Source organism: Squalius cephalus (genome assembly GCF_949319135.1).
Source record: "Squalius cephalus genome assembly, chromosome: 24".
Lineage (NCBI taxonomy): Eukaryota > Metazoa > Chordata > Actinopteri > Cypriniformes > Leuciscidae > Squalius > Squalius cephalus.
This window is the reverse complement of record NC_137145.1, coordinates 29,306,410-29,327,923: the sequence shown is the minus strand read 5'-3', so window position 1 is coordinate 29,327,923 and position 21,514 is coordinate 29,306,410. Positions and strand designations below refer to the sequence as shown.

Here is a 21,514-nt window from a genome sequence, read left to right as displayed (position 1 = left end):
TGAAAAAAATATTAAAACTAAGATACAATTAATACAAAACGAAATTCGTTTTAAAGAAAGGCTTTGTGCTTTCTGTTTTGAGGTCTCTGTGAAAGTTTGAAAGTCTTTTAGTGCGCTTTCAGAGCGCTCGCGTCCATAATGGAGAACTGTGACGTAATATTGTTTTTTCCTCATAAATGCAAACACGAAAAATAAAAGACAAAAGACTTTTTTAAAAAGACAAACCATCAATTTTTGAAAAAAAAAAAAAAAAAAAAAAGATGGATTTTGCGTTTTGGGGAAAAAATTGAGGGATTTATAGCGTTTTGAAAAGAACATTTTTTACTTTGAATTTATCATCAACAATATTGTTGTTTGATTTAATAATCACTGTTGCAAGAGGTGCCTAGTTCCGTTTTTTTTTTTTTTTTTTTTTTAAGTGCACAAAGTAGGGGCTAACTCAGATTCTGTTTAGTTAGCTCCTTTATTGTTTTTTTTTTTCTATAGCCTACAATAATAAGTCAAATGCAGCAAGTCAAAAGACCAACTGGACCTTCTTTGCCAGTTTGCACACATTTCTTTGAAGGATGGCAAAAATATCGTCTGAATATCGATATCGAGATATTGGAAAAAAATATCGAGATATTCATTTTTGTCAATATCTCCCACCCCTAATCTGTCCATCATAAAAGTGCATCTGTCCATCATAAAAGTGCATCTATCCATCATAAAAGTGCATCTATCCATCATAAAAGTGCAACTATCCATGATAAAAGTGCATCTATCCATCATTAAAGTGCATCTATCCATCATAAAGTGCTCCACACGGCTCTGCAGGGGTTAATAAAGGCCTTCTGAAGCGAAGCGATGCGTTCATGAAAGAAAAATGTCCATGTTTAAAACTTTTAAAAGTTATTTAAAACCATGTTTAAAAAGTCGACTTACGCCAAAAGAGAAACATTTGAACTTGACGCACAACGTAATGACGGCAACTGACGCCTCTCGCGGTTCAAACAAACAGGGCTGGGCAACTGCGTTCGTCATTACGTTGTTCGTCAAGTTCTAGTGTTACTCTTTTGGCGTAAGTCGACTTGCGTGCGTCCGTCTGCCAGAAGCTAGATATTTTAGTCGATGAAGTTTTAAATATGGATATTTTTCTTGCATGAATGCATCGCTTCACTTCAGAAGGCCTTTATTAACCCCCCCACAGAGCAGTTTGGGACACTTTTATGATGGATAGATGCACTTTTATCATGGATGGATGCATTTGAATGGACTTAAAAAAAAAATGGTGCCCATTCACTCCCATTATAAAGCTTGCAAGAGCCAGGACATTTTTGAATATAACTCTGATTGTATTCGTCTGAAAGAAGAATTCCATACATCTAGGATGACTTCAGGGTGAGTAAATCATGGGGCCATTTTCATTTTTGGGTGAACTATCCCTTTAAGAACAAGGAACTGTTTATGTACTTGTCTATATAACTGTATATACTCTTACTGTCAAGGCACTTTGCTCCTGCTTGTTTATCATCTACAACTGGACAAACGGAGTAGGTTTTTAACGGCAGTGCAGACCCAAATAAGAGGGAGTAGCCATTCTCCAGTTCACTAATGGAGTTGCTTGCAGCTGGATATTTTCTTATAACCTCTTTAACTCTATCTATCAGATCATCTTGCTTCATTTCACTACCTCTTTGAGCAAAGTCAGCTCCCAAATAACTTCAGGGTTTCTGCACACAAGTCAAATTTAAGGCTTTTTAAGACCTTTTTAAGACCCTTTAAGACCTGAAGAAATCAAAATTAATACCATGCATTAGGGGTGTGCAACATTGACAAAATATGTCTCAATATTTTCAAAGTTTTGTTGATAATAATTAGATAATATGTTGCTGATTGTGTTTCTGTGCTTGGTGCCATGGCTGGTTTAGGCCTGTTGTTGACAGCTGACTGGCGAAGATATTCATATTTTTCATATTCTATGCAGTGGTCAGTTCACAGCAGTGACAGAAATTAACCTTTTTTAATTAAGGGGTAATATTTGCCATCTTAAATTGATTTCCAGGGGCATTTTCACATATAAATGGACATTTTGAATTTGTAGATGTATGCATCACCTTTCATGTCAAATTCTAACATTCAAATTAAATTCTATTAGAATAATTAAATTATACCACTGTTAACAGTCAAATTAAATCATTAAACCAAAGTCCATCTTTGCAGTGCAGAGGTGACACAGAAGTGGCATCAGATCTGGTTACACTACATTTACAATTGCATAAATAAAGCTATGAGATTGCTAAATATGAACTGATTTCTAATTTTAACGCTCTAATTACAGGGTAGGCTACTTTAAATGTGAAACTAAAACTGCCAGTAGGTGGCGGCAAGTCACTGTCTTAATAAGTGAGTTGAGGGAGTCATTCATTCAACCGATTTGTTCAAACGGCTGATTCATTCGGGAAAGAAGCAAGTGATTGTTCATTGAATCATTACATTGATTCGTTCAAAACTCGGATTCCATTCAAAAAATCAGCGCTGTCTGTTGCATTGAGACTCTGCTATGGCTTCATTTTGAAATTCTCGTCAGCGAAATAAAGGAAAAACAAACAATACTGACAATATTGTTTATAAAATGTAACAATGTTAATTTATTGTTAATTTAACTGTTATATAAAATAAATATCACATTTGCAATTGTGCACGGTAAAACAGAACTCTTGCTGATGTGATATTATAGGCCTATGATAACAACATAATATGATATAAATATGAGACAAAAACTAATTTGGGAACATACCTATAACTGCACACATCACGCAGTGAAAGCACGAGGGACAAAATCGATGTCAGCTCGCAGTGCCGCGTACATTGTTAAAACAATGATTACAATATCATAATAGACAATACACATCGCACACCTCTACGCACATAAAGAATGAACTTAGAATTGAACTGACATTTACCAACTCGCTTCTCCTTCTCTCCTCCTGTTTCGCGTGCAGGAGACAGACGTAATGCTGCCGCGAATGTGACGAATCCACTTTTGTGTCCTTAAACGCTCGTTTTTTGGGGTCGACAGCTTATAAACACTTATTTCTGTTTTCTTTAGCTTGTTTGCAGTACACCTTGTCACATAGCAGCTTTTAGACATCGTTTTGTTTTTTGTTACAAGTCAGAAATAACAAGGAGGCAGCTTCACACAATACAAAGTCAATAAAGACGTTTGGATTGATTACCCCCCCCCCCCCCGGTGTGGGCGTGGCCTGAATGTGCTCTATCTCTATTGGTCGGTGTGATGATGATGTATAAGGTGGGTGTGGCTCAGAGGCTCCGCCTTCTTTGAGGTGTGAATCTCTGGTTAATTTCTTCTGTTCAGAGGCGATTAAAAACATGAACACACTGAAGAGCCGCTTTTTAGTAGAAACTGAAGCTGTGACTAAGTGAAAGAGACTGATATTGTTGTTCATGTTTAATACTGTAACACATCTACTGTATAAAGTGCTGTATGAATAAACGTGACGAGACAGGAGAGTCTGAATATAAACATTTCCACATCTCTATGAACAGAAGATGCTTTCTGAACTGCTGTTTTCTCATTTCTGTTGTGTGTTTATTGTGTTATTGAGAGGAAAGAGCAGCACATATTGACATATTCATCTAAATGCCGTTGGATGTTCACTTTTAAACCCTAAGCGGAGGACAAAAAAAGACTTTGCTGTGAGTACATCAGGGCCTTAACCTTAGAGGGTGCTAAAACAGAAAAGGAGAATAAGATGACTAATGAGGTGATTAAGTGCACACCTTCAATGGGGAGCATCTCCGTTGCTCTCTCTTCCGTAGCTTTATTTGCCTCTGCTTTTATCTGAGGTTTCTCTTTATCTACCAGGTCCTGAGGCGCGTCCAAGGAGCCACAGCATATAGCAAGCTGGAATAGGGCTCTAGCTAGCCTGTCTCTCATTACACATGTCAGGAATGCCTGAATATCCTGAGGACACACACAAAAAAACAAGCACAATCAGTCGTTTCCATAACACATTATAAAGTAGAAACATTCATGTTCAATTACAGGGTTCCGACACCTCGGTTAACTTCAAATTCAAGGAGCTTTCAAGGACTTTCCAGGTCCAATACCCTCAAACTCAAGGACTTAATGTGGGAAACATTTTAAGTAAGAGCAAGGTTACATCGTGTTACCCTGTAAGATACATTTAGGGCTGTCACGATGTTAGATTTTTCACACCACGGTTATTGTGGCCAAAAGAATTCACGATATCGATATATCGCGATATCTATAGAAGGGGGGGGGGGGGGGGGGGGTAGTTATCAGTCAAATTAATTTTTACTTTGTTTATATAGTTTTTCTTTTTTACCCAACAAACATAAGGATACTGATAAACACAAGGCACATGCATTTTTACTTCTTGCGTACTCAATCTATGGCAAATTTTTGTGAAGGAAGACAAGCATGTGAAGTTTATCTGGTTTCAAACTGAAGCCAAACACTGTCTGAAGGTTTCCTGAAGAACTGAAAAGCTCTTAAACCTGTTGTTGCACTGGTGCCAATAAAGTCATGCAGATAGCAGATTTGAATAAAAAAATCAAGTGCAAATACAAATACAAAAATAAGATGAGTAAAGAAAACGGGGTTCTTAATTTTAATAATCCCCCTTTATTAAATATATGAACACAGAAACCCCCTGTTAACAGTTAATGTCACGTTTCCCATTCCATGATGACTAGTAAAATAATAGCCGCGTCGCGTCTATGACAACTCGGTATCGCACACCGGACACGCACTTTCTCAGTTTATGGCCAGCAATATCATTATGTTTAAGGACATTATGGAATTGAGATAATGTCTGTACTATGTTATGATTATACTGTACAATTAAATACAATAGTTGCTGAGTCTGTGATCTGAACACTTTTTTCTGCGCTCTGTGTCGCGGCAGGATTTTGAACACGGTCCTGAGCCGTTGCTGGGCGCCGCGGCCGCCGGTGTGTGTACACTCATACAGAATGTGTTCGAATTTTAAAGACGTGGCGCTGCGCTTCTCGTCCGGTGTGCGAACACCTCTATGGTGCTGTTTTCTTTGAAGCCGAAGAACTCTGTTGTTAATACTGGCGAGCTCAGCTTACTTTTTTCGGGTGTGGACCAAGCGGCAACCTCCCCGTCTCTCTCTTGAAACCAATACGGAAGTGAGTTAAACTGCAATTCATTGACTGGCCGCTTGGCCTGGCTGCAGAAGTGAGTCAAATCTGTATCTTCCCCATGTTAAAATTTCCAACTTTACAGCAGAAAAAAACATGTTTACAGCCTGGATCTCTGTGTGGCTTTGGTCTATACAGCTAATTTTGCCCTTCATAACAACTGTGAGGGGGGTGCATTTTTTTATAACTCGTCCGTTTAGTTGATTAATATTTAAATTTAAGGGTGTGGCCACTTGAGTGACAGATGGATTGCCTGCCGCTGTCAATGCTACGCTAGCCGTTTGTCTGCTCTGCTGTTACTAGCCGTCACTTCACCTCAGCAAATGTTGCTGCTGAACTTGCCTTCTCTGCAGTGTTTGTGCTTTTTTTTTCGGGATTATTTCATACAATTTAATACTTGGGTACAAAGCCCACGTCTTTGGATTGCGTCGTTATCGTTCGAGAGAACAACCAGCGCTGTATTTCAGTTGTTTTCCTCTGTGAACATGCACTAATGGATGTCTGACAATTTTGTTGCTTTTTGGGGTTTTCAAATTTAAAACGTCAATAAAGGCTCGTTCGTTCTACTCTCACGGAACAGATAGATTATAATATGCTTATGTACCGTCAGATGAAATCATGCAGGCGTCGGCGCTTTCTCCGTCCGTGCAATAAATGCACATGAATGAGCGCGGATATTCTAGCGCATTTACTTGCACTTCAAAGGCAATATATCTATGGTTTAACGGTTTAACCCATTTGAGAGGCGGCCAAATTCAGAATTTAAAATGGACTGAATAAGCTCTCTACGAACTTGAGCGATGCCGCGCTGACGGACCATGAAAGAGTGACGGACATGTACATAAATCACTGTCACACACAAACACTCTCGAAGTAATACAGTCTCACTTGTAGCCATGTCTTTTAACCATTATAATATTTCGAAGGGCAAAAACAGGAACTTTTATTTGGCTTTACATCATCAGCTAACTCGATCACGTCGAGCTAGGTGATTTCAGATAGCCAGGCTTCAGCTCCAGTCACGCCCCGCCTGTTTGCCTATTTTCTGTTATCCGGGAGTGACGCAAGGCCAAGATGGCGACGGACGGCTCCGCCCACTTTAGGCTTCAAAAATGCTCTTCAGAAACCTACGGGTGACGTCACGGACACTACGTCCATATTTTTTTACAGTCTATGGTGTGGACAGAGTGTTTCACTCTAGCTGCGCGGGCGCGGACGAGCGCTGCGTCTAGAAAACGGCAATATCGCCAATACCGGTATATTGTATTGCTCTAAATTAACACGATGTCGATATTTCATGCTTTGAATATCACGATTATCGGCAATACCGGTATATTGCGACACCCCTAGATACATTGTTACAGTTTTGCACGTGTGAACGTCATGGCAACGTACAACACAAAGTACCTCATGCGGCACACACTTAACGTAACACGTAAACGCGCGTAACTAATGTAAATGCACAAGCTAGTGCGCATAGGCCACGAAGTGTTGGCGGAATAACACATTAGCGGATCAGAGGGAATCATATGGAAGCATTTTCAAGGGCCTGTATCTGTGTATGTTTACTTTCAAAAACTTTCCAAGGACTTGAATTTTTTTTTTTTTTTTTTTATTCACAAACTTTCAAGGATTTCAAGGACCCGTGGGAACCCTGCAATTAATCAAACCAGAGCAGAAATGGCATGAATAAGTTCATGGATATGTACAAAGAATGGCTTAAAGTGAATGAAGAGGGAAAGGTCAATCAAAAGAGCAACTGCATGAGGACCATAAAGACTCAATGGTTATGATGCAAGTCGTTGGAGAAACATTTCTGTGTGGGATTAGCAGATGATGAGTGTGACATCACATTAATGAGGAAAGCAACCGATCCCTCTCCTACTCTCATCGTTAAACCCATTTACATCCTTAAACAACTGAAAGGAATTACCACTGCAATTACCAGGAATGAAGCATGAAGTAAAAGAATAGTTCACCCAAAATTCTAATTCTACATCATCCACACACTTTTTGAAGCTTGAAAGCTTCAGTTCCAGTCATAATTGCAAACACCAAGCAAATAAAATCTCCTTTTGGGTTTTGGTAAGTAGAAAGTACGAGATTCTGGTTTGGAACAAAACGAGAAAGACATACCTGCTAACCTTCAAGAAATTTTATGAGTACTACATACTTTCACCAATTAAGATTTATTAGTTACTCCATAACCATATACAAGTAGACCATAAATGTTATACAATTACTGCAATCACTCCGAACATTTTGTACAGGAGGCATAGCCCATTGAAACTTCTTCCAACAGAAAATCTTGTCAGAAATAGAAGTAAACTGAGGACATTCTTTGTAAATAAATAAATCAAAACATTAAATAAATGTGCAAAACCAGCAGTTATTAATATCAAAATCAGTTTTCTAAAAACAAAAACAAAATTATAATTTACCATGCATAGTGTTTAAACTTTTGCATCGTTTAACTTGTTAAAGGTTGCAGATGTGGCTTTTTTAAGTAGTGCGTCAGTGAAAGTCTCTTTGTAACAAATGCTGCCTTTTAGTTAGGGAAAGTTAGGAATTTTTTTTGCCAATCTGCAAAAAAAATTCTTACCAATAGCTTTTTTTTACCATGTGTTCCTATAGGTGTCTAGTAACACCTCCCAATTTATCCACGGCCAAATCCTCGGGGAAACGCCTGAAGAGGCAATCAAAGTTGGGGTGCCCAGACGGCCTAGGTAAAAATAATTATTTTTTTAAGTTTTTTTTTAATATTACCTTTTGAGATGTCTAACTAGGGGTTTTTAGGGGTGCCGAATCTATCCCAGCCATTAGTTTTGAGTAAAAATGACTTTACAAAAAAAAAAAAAGACCACATAAAATGGTTTTATTGAACAATTACAAAACAAAACTTACTAAATCGGTTTAAGGCGAGACACTACAGGTGAATAGAGTCAAATTTTTAACTAGCAGATATCACCATGAAACTTTCCCAGTTGATTACCTATATTAAGATGAGAAAAAAATGTATTACAAGTTTTCTGTAATTTAATGTTTAAATATGCAAATTAGGCAATATCTAATTAAATATGCGCTAATTTGCATATATTTTAAAAAACGAAATCTGAGTATTGGATAAAGCCAGGTTAAAAATTATTTTTTCATTGTGTTCACATATTAGATGGGAAAAAATTACTGAGGGATTTATGGATATCTACTTTTGTTATCCTGTAAATCCGAAAATACTGTCAATATTAATATTAAAATATATGCAAATTAGCGCATATTTAATTAGATATTGCCTAATTTGCATATTTAAACATTAAATTACAGAAAACTTGTAATACATTTTTTTCTCATCTTAATATAGGTAATCAACTGGGAAAGTTTCATGGTGATATCTGCTAGTTAAACATTTGACTCTATTCACCTGTAGTGTCTCGCCTTAAACCGATTTAGTAAGTTTTGTTTTGTAATTGTTCAATAAAACCATTTTATTTTTACTTTGTAAAGTCATTTTTACTCAAAACTAATGGCTGGGATAGATTCGGCACCCCTAAAAACCCCTAGTTAGACATCTCAAAAGGTAATATTAAAACAAAACAAAAAAAATCATTATTTTTACCCAGGCCGTCTGGGCACCCCAACTTTGATTGCCTCTCCAGGCGTTTCCCCGAGGATTTGGCCGTGGATAAATTGGGAGGTGTTACTAGACACCTATAGGAACACATGGTTAAAAAAAGCTATTGGTAAGAATTTTTTTTGCAGATTGGCAAAAAAAAATCCTAACTTTCCCTAACTATTTGGAGGCAATCATGACTTTTCTTGTCACAAGAGAACTAAGCCTCTCTGTGCTCAGGCTAGCACGACATTGTGTTTTGTTTTTAGTGACCAAGCTGAAAATCCTTTCACAGTCTGCATTGCTGTGAAAAATCACACACACCCCAAGCATAACTGAGGAAATGTTTGCAAAAAGTTTCTTCCCTCCTGATTCCATCACACCTAATTCTCTCCAAGCTTCATCAGCCCGTTTGGTAAGAAAACCATCATTCAAGGTGGAGGACTAAAAGAGCCGAAACTCCTCCTCCACTTCATCCACTGTAACACCATTTCCCAAGAAGCAGGGGAACCTGTCTCTGAAGTATGTCAGTGAGGAGAATTTAGCCATTTGCCGTCCGTCAAAAGCATTTTTTGCAACTGTAGCTCCAATATCTGCAGCAATATGGGCACACATGGCTCTTCTTTCTGCAGGTTCTGATTTGCGGTTTCAAATAAAGATATAGCTCTCTTTAAAAAAAAGAGCATACAGCTTGGACTGTGGGTCAGTCAAGAAAGCATACAACCTCTGTGGTTTTGTGACCTCTGTTTTTTCTATCTTCTTTTCCTTTTCTGTGTTCTTTTTGGACAGATCCCTCTGTTTTTTGCCCTTTTCTTTTTGTTTAAAAACAAATTGGTTTAAGTCAAACCCCTTAGGTGGTTAAGCTGACTGCTGTGTGGAGCTTGGTCCGGTCTTGGGCTTTCTCTGGTGGACTTTGGTCTTCAAAAAGCTGGAGGACAAAGTCTTTGAGACAGCAAGCTACCCGAGGTAGGTGCTTAGGGGCAGCTGGGCTCTTCAGAGAGGGATGAGCTGAGGATGTGAGAGGTTTAGCTGCCTTCTTCCCTGCTGCCTCTTCAGCAAAAAACAGAGTCAGAGGTTCCCACTGCTGGAGGAGTCGACACATTTGCCAAGAGCCAGCCATCTGGTCGAGGATAATTTCAAAATCTTCCTCACATCAGTGTCGCACAGCATTTGTAGGTCACGCAGCAAAGCTTTCCTCTTGCTACTCTTGTCAAGGTAGTAGTAGACAAAGATGAGCATGTCTTCAATGTCAATACATAGACTCCTTGAAGCCTTTTCCACAGCTAAATGCATTAGGGTGGCATGCACTCCGACCATGTAAATGTGGGGATTCTGTGACTTAATGAATGTTGCGACACCTTTTCTTATCCCCTGCATGACAGAGGCGTTGTCAGCCGAAAAGCTTACACAATTGCCCCATGGTATTTTCCTTTTGTTTAGTTCCTGGTCAATGAGATTGTATATCCCTTCGCCAGTAGACTCTCTACACTCAACAATTTTCAGGAGTACTACAACTATTTTTCCAACACTGGGATCATAGACACGGACAACCAAAAGAAAAAGCTTGACATCATGTCTGTGCTACCATCGGTTGCAATGCTGAATGGGGAACGGCTCATAAGGTCACTGATAACCTGTTCATCATTTGAGGAACGTGTGTTCAATATAGCTGCTGTCTTGGTTCGGGCACAGCCGTACTGCTGGGCAATTTGACTATCTGGAAACATCTTCTTAAATAATGGTCCAGCATGGTAAGCTATAGACACTGGCACATTGTGCTCAGCAATAAAGTTTGAGAAAAGTGTTTCTGCCCTGATGGTCCGTAGATCTTGATCTCCAAAAAACTTTGTGGTGATCTTAGGGACTGAGGCAATGGCACTTTCCAGTTTCTTGTGCTTTGTTCCTTCCACATGGCGTCTGCAATCTGAAAATGTAGCACACACACACACACACATCAACATGCAAAATTCATTCAAAGGATACATGTAATTTACATTAAAATACATTGTTTGGCTCATCACTAGAACCTTCTATATTACAATAAATTATTATTACTGTGTAGAGGAATGGAGTGGATGAATGGCTGTAAGCTAATAAATAGGCCTAAGTAGTAATGTGTTAAAGATGAGAGTCAGACCAGGTTACACTTAGCCTTCTGAATTACACTGCGCAAACCAAAAGTAATACTACCCACTGGAGGAAGAAGGGTTGGTTCTCCACATAACATAAAATATTCATTTTATTTTATTTTTCGTGTTCGCATTTATGAGGAAAAAATGTTAGGGGTGTGACAGTTCTCCGTTACGGACATGAGCGCTCTGAAAGCGGCACTAACTGCTTTAAACTTTCACAAATACCTCAAACAGAAAGCACAAAGCCTTTCTTTAAAGTGAATTTCGTTTTTTTGTATAAATTGTATCTTAATTTTAATCAATGTTTCATCAAGCAATTGCCTGGATTTAATAAATAAGAAGTAAATATAGAAGACAAGAGATAATCACGACATGGAGGCGCCGGCGTGAACTAGAGCTCGCCTCATAAATTAACCGAAACTCAGCGCCTGCTTGACTCACAGACCTGTCTACTTTTAAACAGAACAATTCAAAACGAAAGAAAACAGACTGCTCTCTGCTTGTGCAATCCGTATGAAATGTGCATTTCTCTCTGGCGCGTTCACTACTGCGAAGATCGCGAGACAGCATCGTCAACTTCATCTTTGCAGTCGACACGACACTGCTACAGGAAACACTTGTTTATTAATAAACAATTAAAATGTCTCCTTTCTATATTTGACATTATTCATAATCATTAGGCTACTTTTGCCGGTTCTTTGTGACAGCTTTTAGGTGCGTTATTGGCAGCGCCACCCTTACATGTTAGCCTACATGAACGCGTGAACTGAACTGAGCTCGTCACAGCTGGACTGCCTGTTATGATGTCAAGGTCATTTTTAATGTTCATAAATTCAATTAGGCTAAAAATAGCCTAATTGTTACCTTTATCTTACGTTAATCAGCACCTGGCCTGTCTAAAACCTTCTAGATTTCTAGCCATTCAACCACTTTTCTAACTGCCAACTAATTTCCCCAACTAATGGGAAGGATGGCCGGTTTGATAAGCTAACGTTAGCCTATTGACACTTTGAACGTTTTTTTTTTTTTTTTTCTCATTTCCCTTTTATTTTTAATATAATTATGTTTCTGGGGATGGGGAGTATTTGTGTGTGAGACTGTGTTTGTTACCTGTTGCTCCTTGGTGACTGATGTCGATGTCCGTCTTGCAGACGGTGCAGAACGCATGATGAGGTAGCCTGGACATCTGGAGGCAAGGCCATCTCTCACGATAGCGGTCTAAAAATCATTGTGTTTTTCGAACCTTTTTATTGTGGCGGTTCAGCCATGGCATGAAAGCCTAGGTATCTTATCCGGCCAGTCTGGCTTGCTTGAGGCACTGAATTGAATTGAGTGCAAAGCATGTGGATAGGAGGGGGAGGTGGGCGGCGGGTTAACATGCAGGGCTCTGATTGGCTGAAAGCTTTTCACTCCACTTACACGCTGTGGCTCAGCGGCAGAATCTGCGTCATAGATTGCATAGAAACTGAAATCGGCGAAATGCGAGAAGCAACAAAATGCGTACCTAGAGAGCAGCGAATCGTACAAGCGTACTTATGGATCAAAATGCTTGCCGAGTACGAAAAATGCGTACATGTTGGCAGGTCTGGAAAGAGTACTTTATAAGAGAGCTTGGAGTGAGCTATCCCTTGCATCTCATTAGGAATAATAATTACAAGTGGGAACTCAACCACCAAACCTTGTTTAAGAAAGACAAACACTTTTACGTAAAGGCTGCTCCAAACAAAAGGCAGCAAAACTACACCGCTATATTGTGTTCGCCCATATGCAAATCTTACCGAAGCTTGTTTTGGAATTCCTAGATGTAAACTCACAATTGTAAGAAAAACATCTGAATTGTGAGATAACCTTCAAGTTTAATACTCAGGCTATGCGTCAGTGTTTTATTACTCGAGACTAGACTCGATCTGCGCGCATCACAGAGCTAGTGCAAGATGAGAATTTGTGGTTAAAAGTATATGAATGTTTATTTTGTTTATAAAATGTCCGCTGGTTTGTCTAGATAAGACTCTAATTCCTCGGCTGGATCGTGTCGAGACTTTGAAGCTGCACTGAAACTCACATCTGGACCTTCGACCCGTTGGACCCTATTGAAGTCACTATATGGAAAAAAAATCCTGGAGTGTTTTCCTCAAAAACCTTCATTTATTTTCCACTGAAGAAAGAAAGACTTGAGCATCTTGGATGACGTGGGGGATAGAAAATTATCAGTCAATTTGAATTCTGAAGTGAACTACTCCTTTACCTCGAATTTGGTCTGAAGCACTACAACACTGTTAGGAGTTTTGGAAAAACCTTTAGTAAGTATGCACAAAAGTAATAGAGGTACTTGGGCGTTTCCAGTGCGGTTAGCAGACATCAAACATCCAAACCACAAGAAAAACCAGCTTGCAAACGAATTCTCACCCTTAAGTTGCTCACCTTCGTCATAGTTTCACTGAAGATGCCTTCAGAGTTGTTGAAGACTTCCAGGACTGCATCGGTGGCGGTCATATTTGCATATTTGTCCCTAAGCTCGGAGTTTCCCACCTGGGAGATCACAGGTCCTTGGGTGGGATCCAGCAGGCTCTTCTTGATCTCAAACATTTTGGCATCCACCTCCTTCAGAATGGTTTCTTTGGCCTTTTCCATGTGGCAATACTCAGCAGCCGATGCCTTATTCAACATCTAAGAACACAGCATGAGCAAATAAAGTCTTATAGTCAATATTGTGTACTGACCCAACAAATGCCACCATTGGATTAAGAATGATGGGAATTTTAGAGCGCAATAGTTTCACAGTTCCAGAGTTTGGGAAAATTTTTGAAGGATGCAGGATTTTTCCTGCATAGAGAATTATGAGCTGGCCGCCTCCGTCAAATTTCGTGCCGCCTCCGGCTCTCGAAAAAACTCGGACTGACAGTCACATGGTGAGATACACTTTTTCCACCCTGACGGTTCTGTTGCGGTTTGTGTCCATTCTCAAACCGTAGCCTATATAGTGCTGCGCGGATCGCGGATCATCCGCGGGGCGGGCGGGCCAAGTAATAAAAACATTCCATTCCAATTAATCGAGGGTAGATGATACATAAATCAATATACTGAGTTGAGTTTAATAAAGACACGGAACTCTCATCACGGTAAAACGCAATGAACGTGAGTCACTCTTTTACTTTCGTTTTCAACAATGTAATTTTCTTCAGGGAAAACCAATCAAGGAAAACATATCAGGGCTCGACATTAATGCTTGTCAGGGACCATAGACTGTGTCCGGGACACGTGTGTTTTTTTCTTTTTTTGAAGGGAAAAGTGAGAGAGAATTGTACTACTTGCCCAACCGTACAAATGCCCTGATTAAAACAATTTTTAATATAAAAATAAAAAAATAACTAGGTAATCACCAAAAACGTGAGGATAATTCTGTTTTATTTCATATAATGTATGCAGCGAAAATAGTTCCAAACAAAGATCACAGCAGAACCACAGCGCATCTCACAGCAACACTCATTACTCAATGATTCAGCGTTTTGAACGAATCGGTTGAGTCAAAGTTTCAATTACCCATTCATAAACTGCCTCATTCTGAATAAATCAGCCGATTGAACGAATCGTTTGAATGAATGACTCAATGACTCGCTCATTAAGACGGTTTACCATTTACCATTTACCATATTGATCAAATTTAAGAATTTGAAATGAAAGATGTTTAGATACATTTAAAGTCCCTGTAAAGGCAATTCTAAAAAAAAATTCTAAACACATTATAAATGTTAGAAATGTATTGCTAAATCATATTACAAAGACTGTGCACTGTGAAGTACTGAATTGTGGAGTTAGACCGTTAAACAGTTTTTCATCGTTGCTGTGTTCCGGATTTTTTGGGCAGGGCTAAAACGGGGGCTCGATGACGCACTGGAGCCCCTGAGCTCCTGGACACGCCCCTACTTGATGACGCACTGGAGCCCCTGAGCTCCTGGACACGCCCCAACTTGATGACGCACTGGAGCCCATTCACATCAGTTTGCAACTCAATCGCGAGTTACTGTCAGTACTATTAGTTATTACATCCTACAGTTTGCTAGCTAGCTATGCCTTCGTCACGGAAATGAGTATTACCTGGATGCGATCACGTACAAAACAGATCGGTGTCCTTATTTAGATTTCCGAAAAACTATCATATCAACAAGAGGTGGATTAATTTTGTGAAGAGCCACCTTGATGGAGAGCTCAGGATCACCGCCAAAACCCGCCTCTGTAGTGATCATTTTACATGGGATAGTTTTATAAACTTTCGTCGGAGACAACTGGGATTCATTCACTGATAATTCGCTGTTACTGGTGAATGTGGCCGAACCGACTATCTCCCGCCTCTGCCTTCATCCTCCCGTCGCGCCGACAACTGGTGCCATCATCGGCAGTGTGTGCCCACCAATGAGTGTAAGTTGCCTTGTGTGCTTATGTTATAATTATAGTAGGTAGTCCAGGCTCGAACATGTATGGCTTTGTAAACAAATTAAGCTGCTAGGAGCATCCATTCGGCTGTAGTGGTGACAGTTGAGTGTGGTGAGTCGACGGCAGCGAGCTTTCCTGCGAGTGGGCGTGGTTTCAGCGCAGCCAGCGGACACGCCCCCAGCGTTTGAGAGCAGAGACTACTGCTCATTTTTTCAAGATTTTGATCGCTTATTTTATGTACTTGCCGGCTTTTTTTATCATTAAAATTTGGCTGGGTGGCTAATAACACATTTTTCTGTGGTGTGACAAACTCAGAACATATACTTAATTTTGACTTTACAGGGACTTTAATAAAATTAGGGGGAAAATGCCCTTTATAAAAGGTACAAAAAATTATTCTGAGTGTTTTCAAACAGTGATGTAATGAAACATTGACAATTTAAGTTTGAAGGGAGTAAAGCCTCTGTTTAGGCTATTAAGGAAATTTAATTTTGCCAAAAGAAGAACTTTTATTTTAAATAAATGTTCATTTTAAATCAGCCAACTTCAGTGTGATATGTTACTATATTATCATGCTTAACTAAGAATATGAATAATTGTAATGTGATGATCAGATGCAGATATCTAAATCAAAGAATATGGGCGGTTGGCGGGTGGATTATTTATTTTTTTTGCAAAAATATTTTTATTGAATTTTACAACACATTTAGCAAAAGAACAAATATAGTCCTCTTAAATACAAACATAACTTACTCACAACCCTCCCCTCCCCAATAACCCAGGCAGTTAGTAAAAAAAAAAAAAAAAATAATAATAATAATAAAATAAATCCCTAGACAATGGTTTAAATTATACACTTCTGTTACAAATTAAGCATTTACTACAACTTCACACATCTATAGCCTCTTCAATATCACCTTCTTTGACAAATCTCAAGAACATATCCCAAATTTCGTAGAATTCAGAAGACTTTCCCTTAATAACATATGGCCAAACTGGAAATCAGGTTTTTTAGCCAAAGTCCAAGGGAAGGACAACTTGTATCCTTCCAGCAAAGGGCAATTGAACGCCTGGCTTGTAGTAGGCACAAATCCACCAGTTTTTTCTCTTTGTTGGCCAGAGAATAATTGTCTACATAAATACCCAATATACATATTATCGGGCTTAAAGATATAGGGGTAGTCGTAAATTGAGATATATAATGAGTAACTTTCCTCCAAAACTTTTGCACCTCAACACATTCCCATTCACAATGAAAAAATGTGCCTTGGTAAATATTGCATTTAAAACACAAGTCCGGAATATTAGGGTTAAATTTATTTAATCTTACAGGAGTGATATAAGTTCTCATTATCCAGTTATATTGTAATAGTCTTAAACGAGTATTTATAGTTTGAGTTTGTGCTTTTAAACATATTGTACCCCACTCATCTAATGAAATGTCTTTATTCAAATCTTGCATCCATTCTCGTCTTTTATTTTCAGAATTTTCTTTATGATTCTGTACCAGTATATTATATAATTGGGAAATTCGCCCTTTACTGAAACATTCTTGTGTGGAAAAGGTTTCCAGTGTCGACAATGAAGGGAGTTGCACAGATTTCTTTAATTTTGAAAAAATAAAACTTCTAAGCTGTAGGTATTTAAAAAAATGTTTCCGGGGTATATTAAACTTTGATACCAGATTGTCAAATGACATTAAAATATTGTCCTCGTATAAGTCCATCAATCGAACTATTCCTTTATTCAACCATAGTTTAAACCCCATATAATTTTTAGCTGGAGTGAAATATTCATTCCCCCAAATCGGGGAAAAGCAAGACAGCAAGGGGGCCTCTCCGAGAAATTTATGAACTTCGTACCAGATCATAATGGTATTTTTTATCTTAATCACATTTATTCTTCCCATTAAAGACAGGGGCAGCGTCATCCATCTAGTCGTCTCCTCAGACACCTTCGCCATTAGAGGTTCATAGTTGGCTGAACTGAGTGAGCCTATTTTAGGGGTTATTTTAATTCCTAAGTAATCAAAACCATTAATAGCATTAACAAACGGATGCACTACTTTTGGATTAATTCTCTCTTGTTCATTTAGAAACATGATTGATGACTTGTCTTTATTTATTTTAAAACCAGAAAAAACACAGAACATGCCCATGAGCTCTAAAAGGGAAGGTATCGATTTTTCAAGCTCTGATAGAAACACTATGGTATCATCAGCATATAAGGCAATGCGGTGTTCTAAAACTGCTGTATGAATACCACGAATTATTGGATGTGATCTAATTGCTATTGCTAGCGGTTCCATGGATAATACAAAGAGTAAAGGCGAAAGCGGCGAGCCCTGTCTGGACCCACGACTTAATTTAAATGGTTGTGAGATAAAATTGTTAGTAAGTACCTCTGCAGTAGAATCAACTAATAGAATTTCCATCCATCTACGGAAATTGTCACCCAGACCAAACCGTGCAAGAACCTCCAACAAGTACGGCCATTCAAGTCTGTCGAATGCCTTTTCGGCATCGAGAGACAGGATGGCCGCATCTGGAGCACCGTCCCCAGAATGTATCAAATTAAGTACCCTCCTAACATTGTGGAACCCCTAACGATTCTTAACAAAACCACACTGGTCTGAATGTACCAGCAGAGGTAGGACCTTCTCAAGTCTCATCCCCAAGGCTTTAGCAATAATTTTTGCATCAGTATTCAAAAGTGAAATAGGTCTATATGACCCACATTCTACAGGTGGCTTTCCTGGCTTCAAAATAAGAGTGATCGGGGCACTTTTCAAAGAGGGAGGAAGAGAACCTCGCCGAAAAGCTTCTACATACATATCTAGTAACGGGCCTATTAATTTATCTTTGAATTCCTTATAAATATCTATTGGGAGTCCATCTGGACCCGCCGCCCTTCCGCCCGTCATTTTAAGAATAGCATTAGAAACTTCTTCTAATTCCAATTCCCTATCTAGCTCAAGTTTTGTTGCTTCGGAAATAGAGGGAATATCCAATCCATCCAAAAATGTATTTTGAGTAATGGTGCTTGTAGGAAATTCGGTATGATACAGAGATTTGTAAAATGATACAAATGTACCATTAATCTCACCCGGATCATTTGTAATTTCTCCTCTCCCATTTCTAATTTCATTAATAGCTTTTTCTGATGTTAATTTCTTAAGTTGCCAGGCCAACAGTTTACTGGGTTTCTCACCCTGATCATAAAAAGTTTGCTTTAGTCTTAATATACTGCTTTCAGCTTTTAGTGTTGAAAGTTCCTCATATTCAGCTATTAAAGCTAATAATTTTTGCTTAGTTTGTACAGATTTATTTAGGTTTAATATTTTCTCTAAATCTCTAATTTCAACATCTAACTCACGCATCTTTTGTCTATCTTTGTTAAATTTGGAACTAGTATAACTAATCATTTGACCTCTAATAAATGCCTTAAAGGCTTCCCATCTAATGGCCGCCGAGGTTTGATCTGTATTTATTGAAAAATACAAGTCTATCTGTTCCCCAACAAATTTAATGAAATCAGAGTTTTGCAACCATCTAGGCTGCAAACGCCATCTAGGGGAACTTTTGATTGCTTGAGTGTCTAAATAAAATAATGAGGTGGGGGAATGATCCGACAAAACCGCACTATCGTATATACAACTTTCTATAATTGGGCAATAAAGAAACAGAAATTAAGAAGTAATCTATACGAGAGGAGGTTTTAGATAAAGAAGAGAAACATGAGTATTCCCTTTTTAATGGATTTAGTGTTCTCCAAGGGTCGTATAGATTTAAATCTATCATGGCTTGTCTTATTTTCCTTCTACTTTGAGAGTGAGAACTATCCAGGCCTGAAGAGCGGTCAAGCAACGGGTCAAGAGTGCAATTAAAATCCCCTACTACTATCACTGTTCCAGGTAGCGAGGCAATCAATAAGAAAAGATTCTCAAAAAAAGCCGGATTATCATCGCTTGGGGCATAAATATTGACCAAATTAATAATTTTACTCATATAAGTTCCCTGCACTATCAGGTATCTACCAGCCTTGTCTGTAATGTTCTTATTTACTTGGAAGGGTACCGACTTATGGATCAACATCATAACTCCCCTTGAATGAGAATAAAAACATGAAGCCAAGACCTGACCTGGCCATCTTCTTTGTACCTTTTGGAGTTCCTCTTTAAGTAAATGAGTTTCCTGAAGAAATACTATAGAGGATTCCAATTGCTTAATCCTCGTCATCACTTGCTTTAGTTTAATTATTTTAATAATCCCCCTTACATTCCAAGAGGTGAGTTTAAGCTTCTTTATCTGTGAGATTTTGCTTTAATTTAAGACAGATTGTACAGCATAACAATAACCATATAAAGTAAATAGTCATTCGATGTGGAAGTTAACCAAGAAATCAGCCAATCTAAGAAGCTAGTATAGAAAATATAAAAACAAATGAATAACTCAAAAACCTGCCATGAACACCCCCCATTAGCTGTTATCCCGAACTGAACAGCCTGCCCCCTCCCCCCTTTATCAACTTGGGATATAGTTATGTCCCCACACCGATCCAATATTAACAAGGGAGCAGTTAAACCAAACCAAGTGCTTATTAAGATCAATGAAAACAAAACCATAAGACAAACAAAAATAGTGTGTGACCTGGCTTTGGAATTACAAAAAATAAAAAATAAATAATAATAAAAATAATACAAATTATAATAATAATAACTCTTAAAATAAATGTACCTTTCCCCAAAATGTGTCTTACTGCCTAACATTGTAGGTTACTGGGCTTATTGTAGGAAAACGGTTTAAAGAAAAAAGAAAGAAAAAGAAAAGAAGAAAAACATACTTTAAAAAAAAAAATAATAAAAAAATAATAATAAATAAAAAAAATAAAAAAAATGTATTACGTACATACAAAATAAAATGATAACCGAGCCATCTGTGTATATAAATACATTAGTGATAGTATATAAAAAAGTTAAAGTTAACCCTCAGAGGTCGGAGATCACGCCGGCGTGATCTGCTCGCTTTTTTCCTTATGAGTTGAATTGAGACCCCAAATACTCTTTTGACTTTGATTTTATAAAACAAGTTTCATACATCAATCGATTCTGTTAAATGTGTATTATTTTTGTGTATACTCACAATAAAAACAAAATGTTGTGCTTTTTGCCAAATAAAGAAAAATAATCACGAAGCGAGTTCTGCCTTCTCTCTGTCCGTGTAGTCCATTCTGAAACGCGTCCGAAAATGAATCATAACTCATCGAATACTTCTCACACAGGCATGTGAGATATGTCTTTATGAAGCTTGAAATCTCCTCTTTTAAATGAAGTAATTTATATAAAAAACAAAATTTTTTAACTCATGTAATCCCTTTGAAAGCAAGGAGAGGTACCGTTTTTCCTTCTCCCTTCATTATCTCTAAATGAGCTGCAGCCGCCCCGCCCCCGGCGCGATTCACATGTAAATAGTTTACCTGATCTAGTATGCATCGCATACGCCCCCCGATCAATGCCATAAAAACACAGTTTGTTCATCAGACTTCAGACTGATAGTTCATCGCGTTTTGAGTATGACACGCTTCTCCGGTAATAAAGACTCCCTTCAGATGATTCTGGACAGCGAGGAAGAATGCACCTTTTCCTCAGAGGACGAACGGCAGCATTTTGAAGAGCGAATTCCGCCGAGAACACAATTTCGGAGTAAGTTTTACTTAAAAGTCTTTTGTCTTTTATTTTTCGTGTTCGCATTTATGAGGAAAAAACAATATTACGTGACAGTTCTCCATTATGGACGCGAGCGCTCTAAAAAAAGCACTAAAAGACTTTCAAACTTTCACAGAGACCTCAAAACAGAAAGTACAAATCCTTTCTTTAAAACGAATTTCGTTTTGTATCAATTGTATCTTAATTTTAATAATTTTTTCATTAACAAATTTCCTGGATTTAAAGTAAATATAGGCTAGCAATCACAACATAAGGTGCTTGAACTGGAGATCATCATGAACCAGACAGTATAGCCTACTCGCCTCACATGTCTAAAAAATGTGAAATATATTTACAGAAAGCTGGTTCTAAACAAACCATCCAAAACACTAGCCTACTGCGAAGATCGCGAGTCAATAGCCTATCGTCAACTTCATCTTTGCCAGA

The 21,514-nt window shown here is 38.3% G+C and overlaps 1 protein-coding gene across 3 annotated transcripts in view; it reads right to left on the bottom strand.

The window, feature by feature from the left end:
• LOC307153122 (uncharacterized protein) overlaps positions 1-13,460 on the bottom strand; it is an 88,967-nt gene extending 75,507 nt beyond the window's left edge. For 2 of the 3 annotated variants that reach the window (XM_079862293.1, XM_079862294.1), the window contains exons 1-2: positions 13,354-13,460; positions 3,784-3,967 (exon numbers count right to left, since the gene is read on the bottom strand). In XM_079862293.1, coding sequence (XP_079718419.1) covers positions 3,784-3,967; positions 13,354-13,425 — 256 coding nt within the window. In that variant the 5' untranslated portion in view covers positions 13,426-13,460. Of the gene's footprint in view, positions 1-2,939; positions 2,956-3,783; positions 3,968-13,353 lie in introns of those variants that run through there. The other variant, XM_079862295.1, reaches the window with a different exon arrangement.
• Positions 13,461-21,514: the final 8,054 nt, after the last annotated feature.